This window comes from Schistocerca gregaria, unplaced genomic scaffold (assembly GCF_023897955.1).
Source record: "Schistocerca gregaria isolate iqSchGreg1 unplaced genomic scaffold, iqSchGreg1.2 ptg000449l, whole genome shotgun sequence".
NCBI classification, from domain to species: Eukaryota; Metazoa; Arthropoda; class Insecta; order Orthoptera; family Acrididae; genus Schistocerca; species Schistocerca gregaria.
Window position 1 is genome coordinate 162,124 of NW_026061870.1, and position 23,494 is coordinate 185,617.

General features: G+C 44.9%; 1 protein-coding gene across 1 annotated transcript in view; it reads right to left on the bottom strand.

Annotated features, from left to right (window-relative positions):
* Positions 1–23,494, bottom strand: part of LOC126312748 (uncharacterized) — a 142,076-nt gene that overhangs the window by 55,351 nt on the left and 63,231 nt on the right. The window contains exon 3 of the mRNA XM_049992245.1: positions 14,119–14,270. Coding sequence (XP_049848202.1) covers positions 14,119–14,270 — 152 coding nt within the window. The remainder of the gene's footprint in view (positions 1–14,118; positions 14,271–23,494) is intronic.

The following is a 23,494-nucleotide window of genomic DNA, read 5'->3' on the forward strand; positions in this document are numbered from 1 at the left end:
AAAAAAATGAAAAAGTTTTTGTTAATTAATTTGCCGCCAGAGAAATCCTCTTCTCCCGGTTAAAACACTCCTCATAGGAAAAAATGGTATTAAGGAAAAATATTTGTTTTGATGTCCCCTACAACCTCCCAGAGTTTGTCAGTTTAAATACTTTTCACCCTGCATGTACTGGTTGTATTCGTGATGATGTTACAAACTTTCTAGGATGATGGAGAAGGATAAATGTATCAATTAGAGCTAAGGGTCCCTGTACCGGAAACGGACGAGTCGAAACTTACGAACGAAAACGGTTTTGATATCTCTGACACTGGAATACATGTACCGGCGCTGTTGTTGCAAGTTTCAGAGGTGACAGTATGGACAAAAACAAGAAGAAATATAAACATCGGCTACAAAATGCATACCTTAAGAGCTATGAACTCTTGCTGAATACAGGAGCAGTGTTTCACAATAGAAAAGATGAACAAGTGCTCATAGCTTCTCACGTATGCATTTTGGAACGCATGTTTACTTGGCGTTGTTTCTTGTCGTGATCCATACTATCTGAAAGTTGCCTAAGCAACTATCTTAGCAACAACACTACCGGTACATGTATCCCACCGTCAGAGGTATCACAACGATTTTCGCTTATTATTTTGGACTTGGTAGCTTATGGGCCAAGGTCCCTTACCTCTAATCGATACATTTATTCTTCTCCATCATCCCTGAAAGTTAGTGACGTCGTCACGGAATCACGCTATATATACAATATTTACAGGCGCCGGCGCCTATAACCGGTGATCTGTAGCGTCATTGAATGACGTTTCCACACGTGGGTTCCTATGCAGGGTGTTACAATAAGGTACGGCCAAACTTTCAGGAAACATTCCTCACACACAAAGAAAGAAAATATGTTATGTGGACATGTGTCCGGAAGCGATTACTTTCCATGTTAGAGCTCATTTTATTACTTCTTTTCAAACCACATTAATCATCGAATGGAAACACACAGCAACAGAACGTACCAGGTTGTCTCCAAACACTTTGTGTTACAGAAAATGTTCAAAATATCCTCCGTTAGCGAGGATACATGCATCCACCCTCCGTCGCATGGAATCCCTGATGCACTGATGCGGCTCTGGAGAATGGCGTATTGTATCACCGCCGTCCACAATACGAGGACGAAGAGTCTCTACATTTGGTACCGGGGTTGCGTAGACAAGAGCTTTCAAATGCCCCCATAAATGAAAGTCAAGAGGGTTGAGGTCAGGAGAGCGTGGAGGCCATGGAATTGGTCCGCCTCTACCAATCCATCGGTCACCGAATCTGTTGTTGAGAAGCGTACGAACACTTCGACTGTAATGTGCAGGAGCTCCATCGTGCATTAACCACATGTTGTGTCGTATTTGTAAAGGCACATGTTCTAGCAGCACAGGTAGAGTATCCCGTATGAAATCATGATAACGTGCTCCATTGAGCGTAGGTGGAAGAGCATGGGGCCCAATCGAAACATCACCAGCAATGGCTGCCCAAACGTTCACAGAAAATCTGTGCTGATGACGTGATTGCACAACTGCGTGCGGATTCTCGTCATCCCACACATGTTGATTGTGAAAATTTACAATTTGATCACGTTGGAATGAAACCTCATCCGTAAAGAGAACATTTGCACTGAAATGAGGATTGACACATTGTTGGATTAACCATTCGCAGAAGTGTACCCGTGGAGGCCAATCAGCTGCTGATAGTACCTGCACACGCTGTACATGGTACGGAAACAACTGGTTCTCCCGTAGCACTCTCCATACAGTGACGTGGTCAACGTTACCTTGTACAGCAGCAACTTCTTTGACGCTGACATTAGGGTTATCGTCAACTGCACTAATAATTGCCTCGTCCATTGCAGGTGTCCTCGTCGTTCTAGGTCTTCCCCAGTCGCGAGTCATAGGCTGGAATGTTCCTTGCTCCCTAAGACGCCGATCAATTGCTTCGAACGTCTTCCTGTCGGGACACCTTCGTTCTGGAAATCTATCTCGATACAAACGCACCGAGCCACGGCTATTGCCCCGTCCTAATCCATTCATCAAATGGGCATCGGCCAACTCCGCATTTGTAAATATTGCACTGACTGCAAAACCACGTTCGTGATGAACTCTAACCTGTTGTGCTTGATGCTAGTACTGTAGAGCAATGAGTCGCATGTCAACACAAGCACCGAAGTCAACATTACCTTCCTTCAATTGGGCCGACTGGCGGTGAATCGAGGAAGTACAGTACACACTGACGAAACTAAAATGAGCCCTAACATGGAAATTAAGCGTTTCCGGACACATGTCCACATAACATCTTTTCTTTATTTGTGTGTGAAGAATGTTTCCTGAAAGTTTGGCCGTACCTTTTGTAGCACCCCGTATAGACACGGGCACATGTTGTCCATTCAAAACGTTCCGAGACTGATTTTATTCCTGGTGAATAAGTGAAGTCATTGCAGTAACTATAGTAACAGTTCTAACTAACAGGCCGGCCGCGGTGGTCTCGCGGTTCTAGGCGCGCAGTCCGGAACCGTGAGACTGCTGCGGTCGCAGGTTCGAATCCTGCCTCGGGCATGGATGTGTGTGATGTCCTTAGGTTAGTTAGGTTTAATTAGTTCTAAGTGCTAGGGGACTAATGACCACAGCAGTTGAGTCCTATAGTGCTCAGAGCCATTTGAACCATTTTTTCTAACTAACAACTGTAAACAACGGATGTCATTCGACTATTCAGTTGTGAGGAGTCAGTGCTAAGTTGAGGATGTGCAAACGTACTGTGTCAACGTTGTAGTGTCTCTAATAGCAATGCAGCAGCGAACCGATCGCGTCTAAATCAAGTGAAGACTATAACTGAAACGACCCTCATCAAAAATGAACTCTTTTCAGGGGAACGACAAAACATTTAACAATAGTTTTATAACGTCTCGCGTCAGTTACATTTTTTACTTGGCTTGTTGGGAATGCCTAAATCATTTTTACTAGACTCTACTAGTTTAGTTTCAGTGTACCTAATAAAATCTTTTCTTTTTCTTTTTCTTTTTTTCAAATTATAGACCTCAGTAACGTAGGATGTTTTTGTCAGAAAATATAGCAGGGAATATGAAGGAATGATTCGACAGATGCAGTAATTATACTTTCCAAACCTCATAATTTTTTACAGGACGAAAGATTAAACTATGCTGTGGATACACTATGTGATCAAAAGTACCCGGACACCCCCAAAAACATACGTTTTTCGGATTAGGTGCATTGTGCTGCCACCTACTGCCGGGTACGTTAGTAGTCATTACAAATTGTGAAAGAGCTGAATGGGGTGCTCCGCGGAATTCCCCGGACTTCAAATGGCTGTGAGCACTATAGGACTTAACATCTGAGGTCATCAGTCCCCTAAAACTTAGAACTACTTAAACCTAACTAACCTAAGGACATCACACACATCCATGTCCTTGGCAGGATTCGAAACTGCGACCGTAGCGGTCGCTCGGCCGCAGCGGCTTGCTCGCGAACTTGGAACGTGGTCAGGTGATTGGGTGTCACTGGTGACATACGTCTGTAAGTGAGATTTCCACATCCTAAACATCGCTAGGTCCACTGTTTCCGGTGTGATAGTGAAGAGAAAACGTGAAGGGACACGTACAGCACAAAAGCGTACAGGCCGAGCTGGTCCGTTGACTGACAGAGACCGCCGACAGTTGAAGAGGGTCGTAACGTGTAATAGGCAGACATCTATCCAGACCATTACACAGGAATTCCAAACTGCATCAGGGTCCACTGCAAGCACTGTGACAGTTAGGCGGGAAGTGGGAAAACTTAGATTTCATGGTCGAGCGGCTGCTCATAAGCCACACATCACACCAGTAATTGCCAAACGACGCCTTGCTTAGTGCAAGGAGTGTTAACATTGGACCTTTGAACAGTGGAAGAACATTGTGTGGAGTGAGGAATCACGGTACACAATGTGCGTATGGCGAATGCCCGGTGAACGTCATCCACCAGCGTGTGTAGTGACAACAGTAAAATTCGGAGGCGGTGGTGTTATGGTGTGGTCGTGTTTTTCATGGAGGGGGCTTGCACCCCATGTTGCTTTGCGTGGCACTATCACACCACAGGCCTAGACTGATGTTTTAAGCACCCTCTTGCTTCCCACTGTTGAAGAGTAATTCGGGGATGGCGATTGCAACTTTCAACATGATCGAGCACCTTTTCATAATGCACGGCCTGTGTCGAAGTGGTTATACGACAATAACAATCCTTTAATGGACTGACCTGCACAGAGTCCTGACCTGAATCCTATGGAACACCTTCGGAATGTTTTGGAACGCCGACTTTGTCCCAGACCTCACCGACCAATATCGATACCTCTCCTCAGTGCAGCACTCTACATCTACATCTACATTTATACTCCGCAAGCTAATGAACGGTGTGTGGCGGAGGGCACTTTACGTGCCACTGTCATTGCTCCCTTTCCTTTTCCACTCGCGTATGGTTCGCGGGAAGACCGACTGCCGGAAAGCCTCCGTGCTCGCTCGAATCTCTCTAATTTTACATTCGTGATCTCCTCGGGAGGTGTAAGTAGGTAGAAGCACTATATTCGATACCTCATCCAGAAATGCACCGTCTCGAAACCTGGACAGCAAGTTACAACTCAATGCAGAGCGCCTCTCTTGCAGAGTCTGCCACTTGGGTTTGCTAAACATCTCCGTAACGCTATCACACTTACCAAATAACCCTGCGACGAAACGCGCCGCTCTTCTTTGGATCTTCTCTATCTCCTCTGTCAACCCAACCTGGTACGTACGGATCCCACACTGATGAGCAATACTCAAGTATAGGTGGAACGAGTGTTTTGTAAGCCACCTCTTTGTTGTTGGACTACATTTTCTAAGGACTCTCCCAATGAATCTCATCCTGGCACCCGCCTTACCGACAATTAATTTTATATGATCATTACACTTCAAATCGTTCCGTACGAATACTCCCAGATATTTTACAGAAGTAACTGCTACCAGTGTTTGTCCCGCTGTCATATAATCATACAATAAGGGATCCTTCTTTCTATGTATTCGCAGTACATTACATTTGTGTATGTTCAGGGTCAGTTGCCACTCCCAGCACCAAGCGCCTATCCGCTGCAGACCTTCCTGCATTTCGTTGCAATTTTCTAATGCTGCAACTTCTCTGTATACTACAGGATCATCCGCGAAAAGCCGCATGGAACTTCCGACACTATCTACTAGGTCATTTATATATATTGTGAAGAGCAATGGTCCCATAACACTCCCCTGGATACGCCAGAGGTTACTTTAGCGTCTGTAGGATTCCGTCAAGAATGGGCTGCCATTCCCCAAGAAACATTCTAGCACCTGACTGAACGTATGCCTGCGAGAGTGGAAGCTGTTATCAAGACTAAGGGTGGACCAACACCATACTGAAACCCAGCATTACCGATACAGGGCTCCACGAACTTTGCTATTTTCAGTCAGGTTTCCGGATACTTTTGATCACATAACGTATATAGAACTGATCAAATAAAAGCTTACTGTTCCTCTCCAGCACTATTATCACTTGCAATCATATCCAATTTCGGTAATCTTCTTCACAGGCAACCAGTATTTTCAATATGTTTTGGCTGTTGCTTCTCAGATACGAAAGAACGAAAGTTAACTCATGTGGAAGCTTCACGTTGCTCAGAAGTCCAGCTGTATTCATCTACATCAACATGGATACTCTGCAAATCACATTTAACTGCCTGGCAGAGGGTTCATCGAACCACCTTCACAATTCTCTATTATTCCGATCTCGTATAGCGCGCGGAGAGAATGAACACATACATCTTCCCGTACGAGCTCTGATTTCCCTTATTTGTATTGTATTGAACTGGGGACCGAGAAACGACGGAGACGCTTCGTCCCCGCTGTAGCCCTCAGTGGTCAGTGGTTCACAATCCCACAACAGGCTACAGCAGTCCATTCGCTCCACCGCCGCCCCACACCCAAGTCAGGGTTACTGTGCTGTTCGGCCCCCAGTGGACCCCCTCGCCCCAGATGTTCGCTAAAGTGGATGTGCGGTGGCAAATGTTGTGATGGTGGACATTTGAGTGTCAGAAATGATCGTCATCACATCGTGGAAGTCACCAGGACATCTCTGTCTGTTTCGAATCGTGCATTTTTCAAGGAAAAAAAATTGGAGTTTGTTCCATAATGTTTTTGAGTTAACGAATATTTTCGACTGTTCCAGAATACTTTCGAATGTTCTCGAATATTCTCGAATGCTCTACAACACAAGTTCGAGACAGCAAACATTGTATTGATCCGCAATTCAGCAAAGCTGTTTAACCGATAAGTTGTGCAACACAGTTAAGACAGAGGAGGAGCTTACTGGGAAAAAAGTGTATTCCCTTATATAGAGAAACTATGTAAGCAAATAATGGTTTCGTGGGCGAACAAATTTAGCCACAAAAACGTAGTTCAACAAACATATCTACCAAAATAGAAAACGATGTGAAGAAAAAATAAGTAAGTCCATTGATATGACGACGAACCAAGACGAGAGCATAAACTTCTTAAAAGAATACCTAAATTCGCTCAGCATCGCCTCGCAAAAAAATCTTGTAAACAACGTCATATAAACTGAAATATTAATTGGAAAAGAAAAAATGCAAGTCAGTGTTTATACCACCAATTTCGTTCCCTCCAACTAAATTACATTTCAGATTCAAAAGCCTCCAATTTACGAGAAGAGCAGCTTGAAGTATGATAGAAACATTTCAATGTTGCGGAATGGATTTAAAAGAATCGCGTTTCTCGCTTGTTTTAGTGTTTAACAACTACAGAACTTATTCATCTACGTACACGAAAGCAAAGCATCTAACACAGTTTATAAGAACTTTCTTTGAATAAGTTAGCTGCTATGCAAATGAGCTGATTAACTGAAGTTTTATTCCAACTCAGAAAACAAATCGAAAAAAGGTCAAGAGAGGGGAGTCAATTTCAATTATAAACTTAGAACTCGATTAGTAGGACACCCTATAATCAGCCCAAATTTGAAATTACCTGGCAGATTAAAATTATGCCCCGGAACAGGACTCGAAGCTGGGGCCTTTCGCGGAAAATGCTCTATTGACTGAACTATTCAAGTCACGGACCGTTTCTCATAGATTACTTTTTGCCAGTAGCTTCATTTTACCCATGTACACTCCTGGAAATTGAAATAAGAACACCGTGAATTCATTGTCCCAGGAAGGGGAAACTTTATTGACACATTCCTGGGGTCAGATACATCACATGATCACACTGACAGAACCACAGGCACATAGACACAGGCAACAGAGCATGCACAATGTCGGCACTAGTACAGTGTATATCCACCTTTCGCAGCAATGCAGGCTGCTATTCTCCCATGGAGACGATCGTAGAGATGCTGGATGTAGTCCTGTGGAACGGCTTGCCATGACATTTCCACCTGGCGCCTCAGTTGGACCAGCGTTCGTGCTGGACGTGCAGACCGCGTGAGACGACGCTTCATCCAGTCCCAAACATGCTCAATGGGGGACAGATCCGGAGATCTTGCTGGCCAGGGTAGTTGACTTACACCTTCTAGAGCACGTTGGGTGGCACGGGATACATGCGGACGTGCAATGTCCTGTTGGAACAGCAAGTTCCCTTGCCGGTCTAGGAATGGTAGAACGATGGGTTCGATGACGGTTTGGATGTACCGTGCACTATTCAGTGTCCCCTCGACGATCACCAGAGGTGTACGGCCAGTGTAGGAAATCGCTCCCCACACCATGATGCCGGGTGTTGGCCCTGTGTGCCTCGGTCGTATGCAGTCCTGATTGTGGCGCTCACCTGCACGGCGCCAAACACGCATACGACCATCATTGGCACCGAGGCAGAAGCGACTCTCATCGCTGAAGACGACACGTCTCCATTCGTCCCTCCATTCACTCCTGTCGCGACACCACTGGAGGCGGGCTGCACGATGTTGGGGCGTGAGCGGAAGACGGCCTAACGGTGTGCGGGACCGTAGCCCAGCTTCATGGAGACGGTTGCGAATGGTCCTCGCCGATACCCCAGGAGCAACAGTGTCCCTAATTTGCTGGGAAGTGGCGGTGCGGTCCCCTACGGCACTGCGTAGGATCCTACGGCCTTGGCGTGCATCCGTGCGTCGCTGCGGTCCGGTCCCAGGTCGACGGGCACGTGCACCTTCCGCCGACCACTGGCGACAACATCGATGTACTGTGGAGACCTCACGCCCCACGTGTTGAGCAATTCGGCGGTACGTCCACCCGGCCTCCCGCATGCCCACTATACGCCCTCGCTCAAAGTCCGTCAACTGCACATACGGTTCACGTCCACGCTGTCGCGGCATGCTACCAGTGTTAAAGACTGCGATGGAGCTCCGTATGCCACGGCAAACTGGCTGACACTGACGGCGGCGGTGCACAAATGCTGCGCAGCTAGCGCCATTCGACGGCCAACACCGCGGTTCTGGTGTGTCCGCTGTGCCGTGCGTGTGATCATTGCTTGTACAGCCCTCTCGCAGTGTCCGGAGCAAGTATGGTGGGTCTGACACACCGGTGTCAATGTGTTCTTTTTTCCATTTCCAGGAGTGTATAATAGTCCAGATATTACTTTGGATGGATAGTCATCGGTAGATGTAGGAGGGCCCCAGGAACGTATGTTGGGGCCCGTTCTGTTAATGTTGTACGTTGTGACCTGGCACACATAGTAAGATTTCAACGAGGTGCAAAGATTGGAAACTTGTCTGAAATGTTCAGAATCGTAAAATAGTGCAGTTCATAAAACTACAACATCAATGAGCCACAGTTGGAATCAGTTAACTCTTATAAATAATAAGGTATATCAATTTGCAGGGGTATTCAATGGAATTATTATATACGCTTAGAAGTAGGTAAGGCAGTTGGCATACTTCGCTTCTCTGATAGGCTGCAATCAGGCTACAAAGGAGACTGATTAAAAAAAAAACTAGTGCGACGCATTCTAGAATATTAATGAAAACTGTGGGACACGTACCAAATAGAACCTACAGGGGATATTGACCATAAAGAAAGTGGGGCAGCACAAATGAGCACAGGGTTGGCTGAATCCATAGAAGGTCTCAAGAAGATGCTGAAAACGTTGAATATACACTGGAGCGCCAAAGAAACTGGTATATGCATGCGTATTCAAATACAAAGATATGTAAACGGCCAGAATGCACCGCTGCGGTCGGCATCCCGTATGTAAGACAAGTGTCTGGCGCAGTTGTCAGATCGGTTACTGCTGCTACAATGACAGGTCATCAAGATTTAAAAGATTCAGAATCGTTCAACGTGACAGAAGTGCAAATGGTTCAAATGGCTCTAAGCACTATGGGACTTAACATCTGAGGTCATCAGTCCCCTACACTTAAACCAAACTAAGCTAAGGACATCACACACATCCTTGCCCGACGCATGATTCGAACCTGCGACCGTAGCAGCAGCGCGGTTCAGGACTGCAGCGCCTAGAACCACTCGGCCACGACAGAAGTGCAACCCTTCCGCAAATTGCTGCAGATTTCAATGCTGGGTCATCAAGTGTCAGCGTGTGAACCATTCAACGAAGCAGCATCGGTATGGGCTTTCGGAGCCCAAGTCCTCTCGTGTATCCTTGATGACTGCGTGACACAAAGAATTACGCCTAGCCTAGGCCCGTCAACACTAACACTGGGCTGTTGATGACTGGAAACATGTTGTCTGGTCGGACGAGCCTCCTTGCAAATTGTATCGAGTGGATGACGATGCGCGGGTATGGAGACAACCTCATGAATCCACGAACCATGCATGTCAGCACGGGACTGTTCAAGCTCGTGGAGGCTGTGTAATGGTGTGGGCCGTGTGCAGTTGGAGTGATACGGAACCCATGATACGTCTAGATACGACTCTGATAGGTGACACATACGTAAGCATCCTGTCTGATCACCTGAATCCATTCATGTCCATTGTGCATTCCGACGGACTTTGGCAATCCCAGCAGGACAGGGCGACATCCCACACGTGCAGTGTTGCCACTGAGAGGCTCCAGGAACACTCTTCAGAGTTTAAATCCGCTGGCCACCAAACTCCCCAGACATGAACATTATTTAGCATATCTGGGAAGCCTTGTAACGTGCTGTTCACAAGAGGTCTCCAGCCCTCGTACTCTTGAGGATTTATGGACAGCCGTGCAGGATTCTTGGTGTCCATTCCCTCCAGCACTACTTCAGACATTAGTCGAGTCCATGCCATGTCGTGTTACGTAAGTCCATGCCATGTCGTGTTACGTCACGTCTGCGTGCTCGCGGGGGCCTACACGATATTAGGCAGGTGTACCAGTTTCTTTTGCTCTTCAGTGTAGATGCTAACCATCTTGCCAAAAGCTTTTCACAAAGTGTGAAGAACAAGTTTTAAATGAAGAATGTACTCATGCAGGGTGTTACAAATAGGTACGGCCAAACTTTCAGGAAACATTCCTTACACACAAAGAAAGAAAATATGTTATGTGGACATGTGTCCGGAAACGCTTACTTTCCATGTTAGAGCTCAATTTATTACTTCTCTTCAAATCACATTAATCATGGAATGGAAACATACGGCAACAGAACGTACCAGCGTGACTTCAAACACTTTGTTACAGGAAATGTTCAAAATGTCCTCCGTTAGCGAGGAAACATGCATCCACCCTCCGTCGCATGGAATCCCTGATGCGCTGATGCAGCCCTGGAGAATGGCGTATTGTATCACAGCCGTCCACAATTCGATCACGAAGAGTCTCTACATTTGGTACCAGGGTTGCGTAGACAAGAGCTTTCAAACGCCCCCATAAATGAAGGTCAAGAGGGTTGAGGTCAGGAGAGGGTGGAGGCCATGGAATTGGTCAGCCTCTACCAATCCATCGGTCACCGAATCTGTTGTTGAGAAGCGTACGAACACTTCGACTGAAATGTGCAGGAGCTCCATCGTGCATGAACCACATGTTGTGTCGTACTTGTAAAGGCACATGTTCTAGCAGCACAGGTAGAGTATCCCATATGAAATCGTAATAACGTGCTCCATTGAGCGTAGGTGGAAGAACATACTGACGAAACTAAAATGAGCTCTAACATGGAAATTAAGCGTTTCCGGACACATGTCCGCATAACATCTTTTCTTTATTTGTGTGTGAGGAATGTTTCCTGAAAGTTTGGCTGTACCTTTATGTAACACCGTGTATATGTCGTTCAATCCCAAAGGTATCAATCTCATAGAGACAGCAGGGACAAGATTAAATTACAACAGAGTGAAGGAGTTTAGGGAGTCTTTCTTCCGTACAACACATGCGATCATGTCGGGAAGCAGCCATAATACGTGATTTACTTTGATGTACCCTCTGCCAAGCACCTCACAGTAGTTTGCAGAGTATGGATATAGATGAAGGTGCAGATGTATGGTAGAAATCCAGAGGATGAAATGACATTGGTACTTAATGTGCCACCACATACTCTAGGGCAGGGCTCCCAACCTTTTCAGTTGGCGGACCCCTTGTTCAGTCGAAAATCCATGGCGGACCCCTGGTCAGTCAACGGCACAGTAACTTCAAATTTCAGAGCGAAACCCATGGGAACTGAAAGCTTCTTAATGCAGGTGCCATGTTCCGAATGGCCCCCCGCCCCTCCCCTGAAGTATCAATAGTCTTTGGTTTAGAGATGAATGAAAACAACTCGAAATTAACGATCCAATTTGAATTCCCACTATATCCAGACACTCACTAGTGGATTTACTATCTTCGTTCAACAGAATATAGCCTGATTAAAATTACTTGGTAATTGAAATTTCACACGATGGAGCTTTCTCCCTCCAAGAGTAATCAACGTCACGTCCAAACTGTTCGCTGTTGACAAGCTGTCGCTTATGGTCTGTTCACTTCTACTACACTCCTGGAAATGGAAAAAAGAACACATTGACACCGGTGTGTCAGACCCACCATACTTGCTCCGGACACTGCGACAGGGCTGTAGAAGCAATGATCACACGCACGGCACAGCGGACATACCAGGAACCGTGGTGTTGGCCGTCGAATGGCGCTGGCTGCGCAGCATTTGTGCACCGCCGCCGTCAGTGTCAGCCAGTTTGCCGTGGCATACGGAGCTTCATCGCAGTCTTTAACACTGGTAGCATGCCGCGACAGCGTGGACGTGAACCGTATGTGCAGTTGACGGACTTTGAGCGAGGGCGTATAGTGGGCATGCGGGAGGCCGGGTGGACGTACCGCCGAATTGCTCAACACGTGGGGCGTGAGGTCTCCACAGTACATTGATGTTGTTGCCAGTGGTCGCCGGAAGGTGCACGTGCCCGTCGACCTGGGACCGGACCGCAGTGACGCACGGATGCACGCCAAGACCGTAGGATCCTATGCAGTGCCGTAGGGGACCGCACCGCCACTTCCCAGCAAATTAGGGACACTGTTGCTCCTGGGGTATCGGCGAGGACCATTCGCAACCGTCTCCATGAAGCTGGGCTACGGTCCCGCACACCGTTAGGCCTTCTTCCGCTCACGCCCCAACATCGTGCAGCCCGCCTCCAGTGGTGTCGCGACAGGCGTGAATGGAGGGATGAATGGAGACGTGTCGTCTTCAGCGATGAGAGTCGCTTCTGCCTTGGTGCCAATGATGGTCGTATGCGTGTTTGGCGCCGTGCAGGTGAGCGCCACAATCAGGACTGCATACGACCGAGGCACACAGGGCCAACACCCGGCATCATGGTGTGGGGAGCGATCTCCTACACTGGCCGTACACCTCTGGTGATCGTCGAGGGGACACTGAATAGTGCACGGTACATCCAAACCGTCATCGAACCCATCGTTCTACCATTCCTAGACCGGCAAGGGAACTTGCTGTTCCAACAGGACAATGCACGTCCGCATGTATCCCGTGCCACCCAACGTGCTCTAGAAGGTGTAAGTCAACTACCCTGGCCAGCAAGATCTCCGGATCTGTCCCCCATTGAGCATGTTTGGGACTGGATGAAGCGTCGTCTCACGCGGTGTGCACGTCCAGCACGAACGCTGGTCCAACTGAGGCGCCAGATGGAAATGGCATGGCAAGCCGTTCCACAGGACTACATCCAGCATCTCTACGATCGTCTCCATGGGAGAATAGCAGCCTGCATTGCTGCGAAAGGTGGATATACACTGTACTAGTGCCGACATTGTGCATGCTCTGTTGCCTGTGTCTATGTGCCTGTGGTTCTGTCAGTGTGATCATGTGATGTATTTGACCCCAGGAATGTGTCAATAAAGTTTCCCCTTCCTGGGACAATGAATTCACGGTGTTCTTATTTCAATTTCCAGGAGTGTATTTGGCTACTGTTGTGTTAGGAGCATGCATATTTCGTAACATTCGTGTGTGTGTGTGTGTGTGTGTGTGTGTGTGTGTGGTTTCTCGTGAAATCCGAAGAAAAATGTTCAAATGTATGTAACGTTTTCCTTTGGTTGTCCTCCCTCCTCATTTATTTCAACTGGAAACTTCCCTTGTGGAGAAACTGCAGCCTTCTTCAATGATCCTGACTTCAGCCACCGATCCATGTTAGAAGTAATAAATTGGTCAAAAATCGACTTATGAAACAGGCAGTGCACTGACAAGCAAGTTTAACATTTAATGATGCCTAGGGCCGCATACGTGCCAGCGAGAGCTGTGATTGGTCGACAAAGCTCGCACCGCTCATGCGCAAAAGGTTTCAGCGCATCTAGCGCCGTGACCCAGCACACAAACGACCCCGAATTGTTGCGAAACAGTCGATCAGAGAAGCCGCATTCTCCTGCACTAAACTGTGTATACGTTCTCACTCAGGAAGCGCAAAGACTGCTTGGGAATACGACCTGAAGTAAAAGTACACATGTTTCACACACGAAAAGAAAATAGTGATGAATTTGATTTTCACATTTTTATTCAATAATTTTACTCATTATTTTGCACGATTTGGTGAAAGGTGGCCGCGGACCCCGTAGAAAGAGCCGGCGGGAGCCTAAGGGGTCTGCGGACCACAGGCTGGGAAGCCCTGCTCTAGGGGTTTCCGCTGAGAACAAAAGTTGAAATCATGGCGTGTACTTACTGGAGCAGTCCTGCGACGAAGACCACTTCTTCTTGTCGTCGGCGGAAAGCTGGGAATGCTGCTTGCGGATGGAGCGGCCCCAGCCGGCGGTGAGGTTGCCCAGGCGGGAGAAGGCGCGCTTCACCATGGGCGACGAGGGCACGCTTTTGGGCCTGTGGCAGTCACAACAACACACAGCTCCTCACCACACGAGGGACTCTCGCCAGGACCTGGCAGGCAGCGGCGGACCAATGGCGGAGGCGGATGAGCAGCGTGCCAGCCACAGCGCTCCCACGGGACTACACGCGCGCAGTCCTCGCTACTCCCGTGGTGGTCTCCGCTAGGAGGGGCATGCAGGTCTGGGTCTGGGGGAGTCAGCTCAGCTCCAGTCCAGTACCACTCGCTATTTCTCAACCTGAACCACTTCCCTGGGTTAAAATGTATGCCCTTCCACTATATGAATGACCCACGACAGAGGTTGGAGAGCAACACCAGTTGGGCCAAGTCAGCTCCATTCTTTTATGTCAGCTAGTTGTCAACCCGACATCATCTCGACACAACATATTGTTTGTTCGCTAACATAAAAATTGTTTCTGATAATCCCACACATTGGGAAAAGAATCCTGTGCTCTGGCAAGTCAGCCTTTTTTCCTTACAAGGGAACCTCCCCATTGCACCCCTCTCAGATTTAGTTATAAGTTGGCACAGTGGTTTGGCCTTGAAAAACTGAACACAGATCAATGGAGAAAACAGGAAGAAGTTGTGTGGAACTATGAAAGAAAAAAAGAAAAATATACAAACTGAGTAGTCCATGCGCAAGATAGGCAACATCAAGGATAACGTGAGCTCAGGCGCGCCGTGGTCCTGTGGTTAGCGTGAGCAGCTGCGGACCGAGAGGTCATTAGCTCAAGTTTTCCATCGCGTGAAAAGCTAAATTTATTTTATTTTATTTATGATTATCACATACACAAGAAAACCTAAATCGGGCAAGGTAGAAGAATCTTTTTACCCATTCGCCAAGTGTACAAGTTAGGTGAGTCGACAACATATCCTTGTCATGTGACGCACATGCCGTCATCAGTGTCGTATAGAATATATCAGACGTGTTTTCCTGTGCAGGAATCGGTTGGCCTATGACCTTGTGACCAAATGTTTTCGGTTCCCGTTGGAGAGGCACGTCTTTTCGTCTACTAATCGCACGGTTTTGCGGTGCGGTCGCAAAACACGTACACTGAAGTTATTACAGTGAACAGAGACGTCAGTGAACGAACGGACAGATCATAACTTTGCAAAAATAAAATTTTCTCTCGAGGGAAGACTTGAACCAAGGCCCTCTCGTTCGCAGCTGTTCACACGAACCACGGGACGACGGCTCTCCTGAGTTCACGCTGTGCTTGATGTTGCCTATCTTGCGCACAGACTACTTAGTTTGTATATTTTGCTTATTTTTTTCATAGTTTCACACAACTTCTTCCTGTTTTCTTGATTGATCTGTGTTCAGTTTTTCAAGGTCTATCCACTGTGCCAACTTATAACTAAATCTGAGGGGGGGGGGGGGTGCGATAGGGAGGTTCCCTTGTTAGTATTAGCTAGTTGTTATCATCATGTATCTAGATCATATTATGTGTCCTCTACAGTACAGATATCCTTGCAAGTTGAGAAAAGATCCTAATGGTGTCCAAGTCAGCTCCATCCCCTTCCTGATAGATGGCTTAAACTGTATATTGTCTACCACAAGAATGGTTCTGAGAGCCTCAAAGTTGGAAGGAAGCTCCTTAAACTGGTCAAGTAAGCTCCGTTCCCTAGCTATTATATAACATTAAACCCAACATCGTCTCTACAGATCATATTGTTACTCTACTGTACCGATATTCCTGATGGTTTCAGAACTTATAAACAAGATTTTAATCCAGAGGAACTCGGTTAGTCAAATGCTATTTGCTAATTCTCAACCCATAAACAATTCCCTAGATTTCATTGTGAATCTTCCCATTGCAGCCGGCCGCGGTGGCCGTGCGGTTCTGGGCGCTGCAGTCCGGAGCCGCGGGACTGCTACGGTCGCAGGTTCAAATCCTGCCTCGGGCATGGATGTGTGTGATGTCCTTAGGTTAGTTAGGTTTAAGTAGTTCTAAGTCTAGGGGACTGATGACCTAAGATGTTAAGTCCCATAGTGCTCAGACCCATTTGAACCATTTGAACTTCCCATTGCACAAACTATAGTCACAGAGGTTGGAAAAGTAAATGTGCCTAAAAAGTCAGCTCCACTCTTTGTGTGTTATCTAGTAGTCAGACCTACTTCATCTAAAGGGTGCTACAAAAAGGTACGGCCAAACTTTCAGGAAACATTCCTCACACACAAACAAAGAAAAGAGCGTAGGTGGAAGAACAAACTAAAATGAGCTCTAACATGGAAATTAAGCGTTTCCGGACACATGTCCACATAACATCTTTTCTTTATTTGTATGTGAGGAATGTTTCCTGAAAGTATGGCCGTACCTTTTTGTAACACCCTGTATACAGATCACATTCTGTGTCTTCTGAAAGTCTCAGAAGTGGTAACCTATCTGTTAGCTAGCTGTCAACCCAAAATATCTCTACAAGTAACACTGTCCGTCCACTACTCTGCAGACAGTCCCTATACGCTCAGAAACTGGAAAGAAAGTTCTCATAGCAGACAAGTTACATTTATTGCAGTACAACGTCCTAATTTTCAACTCATAAGCATGTCCCTCATAAGCATCCATTGTATGTCGTTCTACAACTTGAATGATCTCTGATAGCAGCTGACAGAGGATGGACAGGACCATCCAATATTGTCTTTTCAGATCATAATGTGTTCCTCAGTTACAATGACCCTCTAGCTTTGAAGTCGGATGAACGCTCTCAAACCTGGAAACAGCAACTCCATTTCTCCTCTGATAAGTAGTAATCATGCCAGAAACATTTCTTTGGATCATGCTGTATGGTCTCTACCACACAAATACCCCTTATAACCTCAGAAGCTGGAAATGAGATCTTAATTGTGGTTAAATCATTCCCACTCCTAAATTTGTCTATATATAAACTACTGATATTCTTTTGAAAAGATATTATCGCTTCAGCTGTAAACCCATTATTTATAGGTACGACCAATTTCACAGCATTTTAGCCGCATCGTCAAATGCAATCTGCACAAATTGGAAGACATACTGTCAGGTCCGGTGACCTTGGAGGCCAGCAATGTAAGGCTGAATCATTTGGTCTAGTGCGACCGATCCATCGTTCAGTAATCCTTTGAGTTAAAAATTCCCGCACTTCCAGACGCCAGTGTGGCGGTGTCCCATCCATCAAGTCGTTCGAATCAGTCTCCAATTGGGGGAAAAGAAAGTTCTCAAGCCTATCCAGATATGTGGTTCCCGAAACAGTGTCCCCGCAAAGAAAAATGGACCATCCACCTTTTCCTGTGAAAATGCACAAAACACATTAAATTTTGGAGAGTCCCTTTCATGTTGTACAACTTCATGTGGTAGTTATGACATTATGTAGTGTGAGGAGAGCTATGCGAGAGGCGTTCAATGAATTCGAAAGTAAATTTCTATGTACTAACTTGGCAGAAAATCCTAAGAAATTTTGGTCTTATGTCAAAGCGGTAAGTGGATCAAAACAAAATGTCCAGACACTCTGCGAGCAAAATGGTACTGAAACAGAGGATGACAGACTAAAGGCCGAAATACTAAATGTCTTTTTCCAAAGCTGTTTCACAGAGGAAGATTGCACTATAGTTCCTACTCTACATTGTCGCACAGATGACAAAATGGCAGACATCGAAACAGACGACAGAGGGATAGAGAAACAATTAAAATCGCTCAAAAGAGGAAAGGCTGCTGGACATGATGGGATACCAGTTCGGTTTTACACAGAGTACGCGAAGGAACTTGCCCCCCTTCTTGCAGCGGTGTACCGTAGCGTTCCAAGGGATTTGAAATGGGCACAGGTCATGCCCGTTTTCAAGAAGGGACGTCGAACAGATGTGCAGAACTATAGACCTATATCTCTAACGTCGATCAGTTGTAGAATTTTGGAACACGTATTATGTTAAAGTATAATGACTTTTCTGGAGACTAGAAATCTACTCTGTAGGAATCAGCATGGGTTTCGAAAAGGCGGTCGTGTGAAACCCAGCTCGCGCTATTCGTCCACGAGACTCAGAGGGCCGACACGGGTTCACAGGGAGATGCCGTGTTTCTTGACTTCCGCAAGGCGTTTGACACAGTTCCCCACAGTCGTTTAATGACAAAGTAAGAGCATACGGACTATCAGACCAATTGTGTGATTGGATTGAAGAGTTCCTAGATAACAGAACGAAGCATGTCATTCTGAATGGAGAGAAGTCTTCCGACGTGAGAGTGTTTTCAGGTGTGTGTCGCAGGGGAGTGTCATAGGACCGTTGCTATTCACAATATACATAAACGACCTGGTGGATGACATCGGAAGTTCACTGAGGCTTTTTGCAGATGATGCTGTGGTGTATCGAGAGGTTGTAACAATGGAAAATTGTACTGAAATACAGGAGGATCTGCAGCGATTTGACGCATGGTGCAGGGAATGGCAATTGAATCTCAATGTAGACGAGTGTAATGTGCTGCGAATACATAGAAAGATAGATCCCTTATCACTTACCTACAAAATAGCAGGTCCGCAACTGGAAGCAGTTACTTCCATAAATTATCTGGGAGTATGCATTAGGAGTGATTTAAAATGGAATGATCATATAAAGTTGATCGTCGGTAAGGCAGATACCAGACTGAGAATGTCACGCTGAACAGTTATTACTGACCCACGCTGAGCAAAACGTAGAACATAAAAAGCTTTCTATTGTCCCGACACCATTTTTACTAGAACTGAAGCAAGCGCACACTGCTGCTACCTAGCTCCAGAGTTTGCTCTTTTCAACATTACGTAGTTCACGAACGATCTCTCAAATAAGATAATAGTTATGATTTATGTAAAAAAAATCAGATGATTCTTTTTGAGACGCCCTGTATATGGGATGAACATACAAAATCAAGTCATGTTCAGATTGGAAAAAAAAAAGAGACTGGGATGACCAAGCGTTCATAATCAGAAAATTTTTTCTAAGTAACGGATGCCAAAAATAATATCACATATAACGCTTCCGTGATTTATAGGAAAGAGGCAACTAATAAGAATAAAATCCTAGTAAGAGACTACCAGGTCAGTAAAACACCAATAATCTCCACTCATCATGAGTAAAGGTGTCTGGTGAGCTAGCGGAGTGCCCATATGTAGAAATGGTGATCAAAGTACAGCCCGCATGCGCACTCCACAAGATACCGATCTCTGAAATCGCAGCTACGTCCTGTGTAGTACACAATCCCGTGCGCGCGATTGGTATTGGTAAATTTAGCTCCTAGCCACGTGGCCTCGCAATGCGCTGCTTTCTGCCGATTGAGCTAGTTAGGTATGCTATGATTTTCAGTCCTGTTACTTACTTCATGTCAGTTGCGTGCTGTGCCTTGAAATAGTTTTATGCTGGACAGTTTTGCTGGGGATTAAGTACAATTTCAGTTTGAGTAACTGGGTTTTTTTAATCCGTTTTATGAAATAGGGGACCGCTAGCTGCTCACTTTTTACATTATTTCGCAGATGAGCGGAGCGGTCTATGGTTTGATCACTATTTCAGCAGATGATAGCTCGTTTAGCTAACCAGACACTATTACTCATTGTGAGTGGAAATTGTTAGTATTTTACCTACCTGGCAGCCCCTTATTATCATATTATTATGAAAGCTGGATCATTTCATACTCTTTTTTTGTTCTAAAATGACTTGATTATGTATGTTAATCCTGTATGTACTTTTTCATTTTAGTTATGTTTTCTTGCTGCCTTACATGAGCCTTTCTTTACAAATTTCTACAGATTGCACTTGATGCAGCTGAAATGCTGCGAGCAGATCGAGCCTGTAGATAAAGGACTTGCAGGTAAAGCGTCTGATCTTTTAAAACTGTCGCTGCCCTGACTTCAAAGTCTGCTGCGCATTGACATTCTCCCTGAGTCGCATTGTATGTTCTGCATCTCAAGAAAAATGCCCATAATCGCTGCAGTAGCCTCAAAGGTTAGCAATAGATGCTAAGTTCCATAACGTCATCTTTGTTCCAGAACTATTAGCTTGCCAGAAATTCCTCGCTGCTACAAGATGGATATTATAGATTGGAAGGACAACTCCATCCTATCAGCATTAGCCTATTTTCAACTTAAGATCTTCTACCTGGATCCCATTATCTATTTTCCTCAGGAAGAATGATCCCGGTTATAATATACATTGTATAGTTGATCGAAAATGCGATCCTACATGTCAGGAAGTCAGCTCCACTTCACATCGTTATCTAACAGACTACCCAAACATTTCTCTCTGTGTGAAACAGTGCGTTCATATAATTCCAAGGACTGTGATTATTGTTTATAAAGCGTCTTTGCCTGACAAGAGATTCCTGAGGTGATGAAGTTAGAAATTTTCTCCTAAGGCGGTGAAGTTACAAATTAATCAGAGTATTAAAACGGTAATAGTATAGTGTGTAAAATTATAAAATAAGGCGCAATGTATTGTTGCGATTTTAATACTTTCATTATTTTCACGCATATAGTTATTTTGGTTATATTTTCTGTATACTCATTTGCAATCTTTTGGGATCATTTTTTTGTTGTGTTTGCAATGTCTGGTTTTAAGTATTTCTTTTTCTTTACGTTCTTTTAATTTGCAATCATTTTGAATGTTTATCCTACGCGCTGTCATACACTGTCAGTGAAGGTGCTACCTAATAACTTTTACTTATAGCCTGTAGCTACTTTTTATAGTCTTATGTCTAGATTAATTAAGTGTTACCGAAACTAGCGCCTTCTCTTGACGTACCGTCCTACTAGCGCAGGAAACACAGTATTCCTCTGTACTCTGGTTTTAATATGGCCGTTCATTAGACCCTTTAATCACTTGATAAACACGTCATTCGTTGTACGTGTGGCTCTAAGGTGCGTTACACATGGCGGCTGTGACAACTCGAGGTAATTTCGTTTACTTTATTTGCCAGCCCCCCTTTTTTTTATTAATTCCTCCATAAATTTTTCCCCTTTTAAGCTTATACACTTGGTTTTCTTCCAGTGTATCTTGTTCGACGATCCTTCCTTTAGATGGTTCGTTACCACATTGCTGACTAACCGCCCTTCTAATCAGAGATATGCATTGCTTTGACAGCTGTTCGCGAGTGCTGATCTGTTTTTTAATTTTTTTAAATTTAGCACAGCTTAGTACCACGTCCCTTAATTTTTAATCTTGTATAATTACATCCTTGCTTTTCCTTTTGGCTTAGAGAAATCTGAGGAAGCCTTAACCAAGTTTGTAATGAAAGTACCGGGTGACCAAAAAGTCAATATAAATTTGAAAACTGAATAAATCACGGAATAATGTAGATACTGACGAACAAATTGACACACATGCTTTGAATGACATGGGGTTTTATTAGAACAAAAGATACAAAAGTTCAAAAAATGTCCGACAGATGGCGCTTTATGTGATTAGAATAGCAATAATTACCAAAACAAAGTAAAGATGATGTTCTTTACAGGAAATATGTCTACCATCATTCCTCAACAATAGCTGTAGTTGAGGAATGATGTTGTTAACAGCACTGTAAAGCATGTCCGGACTTATGGTGAGGCATTGGCGTCGGATGTCTTTCAGCATCCCTAGAGGTGTCGGTCGATCACGATAGACATGCGACTTCAGGTAACCCCAAAGCCAATAATCGCACGGACTGAGGTCTGTGGACCCGGGAGGCCAAGCATGATGAAAGTGGCGGCTGAGCATATGATCATCACTAAACGACGCGCGCAGGAGATCTGTCGGACATTTTGTGTATTTTTTTGGTTCTAATAAAACCCCATGACATTCCAAGCACGTGTGTAAATTTTTACCTCTCTATCTACATTACTCCGTGGTTTATTGAGTTTTCAAATTTATACTGACTTTTTGACCACCCGATAACTTTACAACCGAGACTGTCTCTTTATATAATTATGAAAACCGGTTGCTGCAGCAATCAGCCTACCATGAAATGAAATAAGCTTCCTCAACATGTGTCCCAATTAGTAATTTGTTTTAATGTTAGCAAAGGATAATATTCAGTCGTAGTTTTTTTATTAATTTCCATTTTCGTTTCAACTAGTTACAGCTCTAGGTAGTCCAGTGCACGCAACGGTGCCTCGGTCTATCGTTCCAAAGTTTTGGAGGGATGCTCCAGTTGGTCGAATCTGTACTATATTGTGATATAATTTCTGTTCATTTCTTTGTATCAAAATTGATATCATGTTTATGTTAGTTTCTGGAGGGTATTAGGCATTCTAAATCTATGCACCGTGATTACGTTAGCACAGAAAACGATATTCGAGGATTTATTTCTTTTTGACGTCATTTATTGCTGTTACCCCCCATCAAGAGCAGCCACAACGAAAGCTGCTACGATTAATGAGCTTTATTGGAAATTTTGTTGCTAAATCAATAAGAACATTGCGAATTTAGGGTTACTGTATTCCACTGGTTTGTATATATGGGTAGCAGAACGTAGAAGGCTAGTTTACGCTCTCATACAGCAAGAAATCAGAAAGCATATTCCTCAGGGCTCCATGCTGGAACCATTTCTTTTCATTACACACGTTTGTGACATGAGCATATTATGGCTCTTCGCCTTTATCTACCTATTATCAACATTTACAAAATGTAGTTAGTTATTATACTGTGTATTTATTATCATTATTATTATAACAGTTGATATCAATGTTGTTTTCCATTCTTTAATTTTGTTGTTCCATGTATTAATAGTCCGTTTTGTAGTTCTGAGTAAATTACGATGTAGCCTATGATAATGTATCATTAAAAATTTAATAAAATTTGAATAAATAAAGAAGAAAACGTCACTTTACCAAAGGAAAAAGAACCGGAGCAGTAGTAGCTTAGCGATCGTACAGTATACCAAGCAACAAAGACAGTGAAGTAAATGCACTCTTTGCGACATGTCTGTCTGTCGCGAGATTTCCACCTTGCTTCGCGTTTGTCACTGGCACAGTTAAGTCGGCGGACGGTGATCACCTGGAGAGGGGCGCCGAAGGCATGAGCTAAGTTCCTCTGGAGGGCTTTGAATTGCAAAACACCCGAGGTTCCTTTATGTACCGTGATTACGAGGCGTAAACCCACTATGAATTATTTACACCCGATAATTCAGCTCTTGTATAAAAGTCTCATAAGTCTTGCTCCCTTTTGTCACTTTGTCGGTGGGTAAAGTTTGCTGTGCCTCTCTGTGTGAAAGAAAGAACAGCCTCCTACAGTCATGCAAACAACTAAGGATAA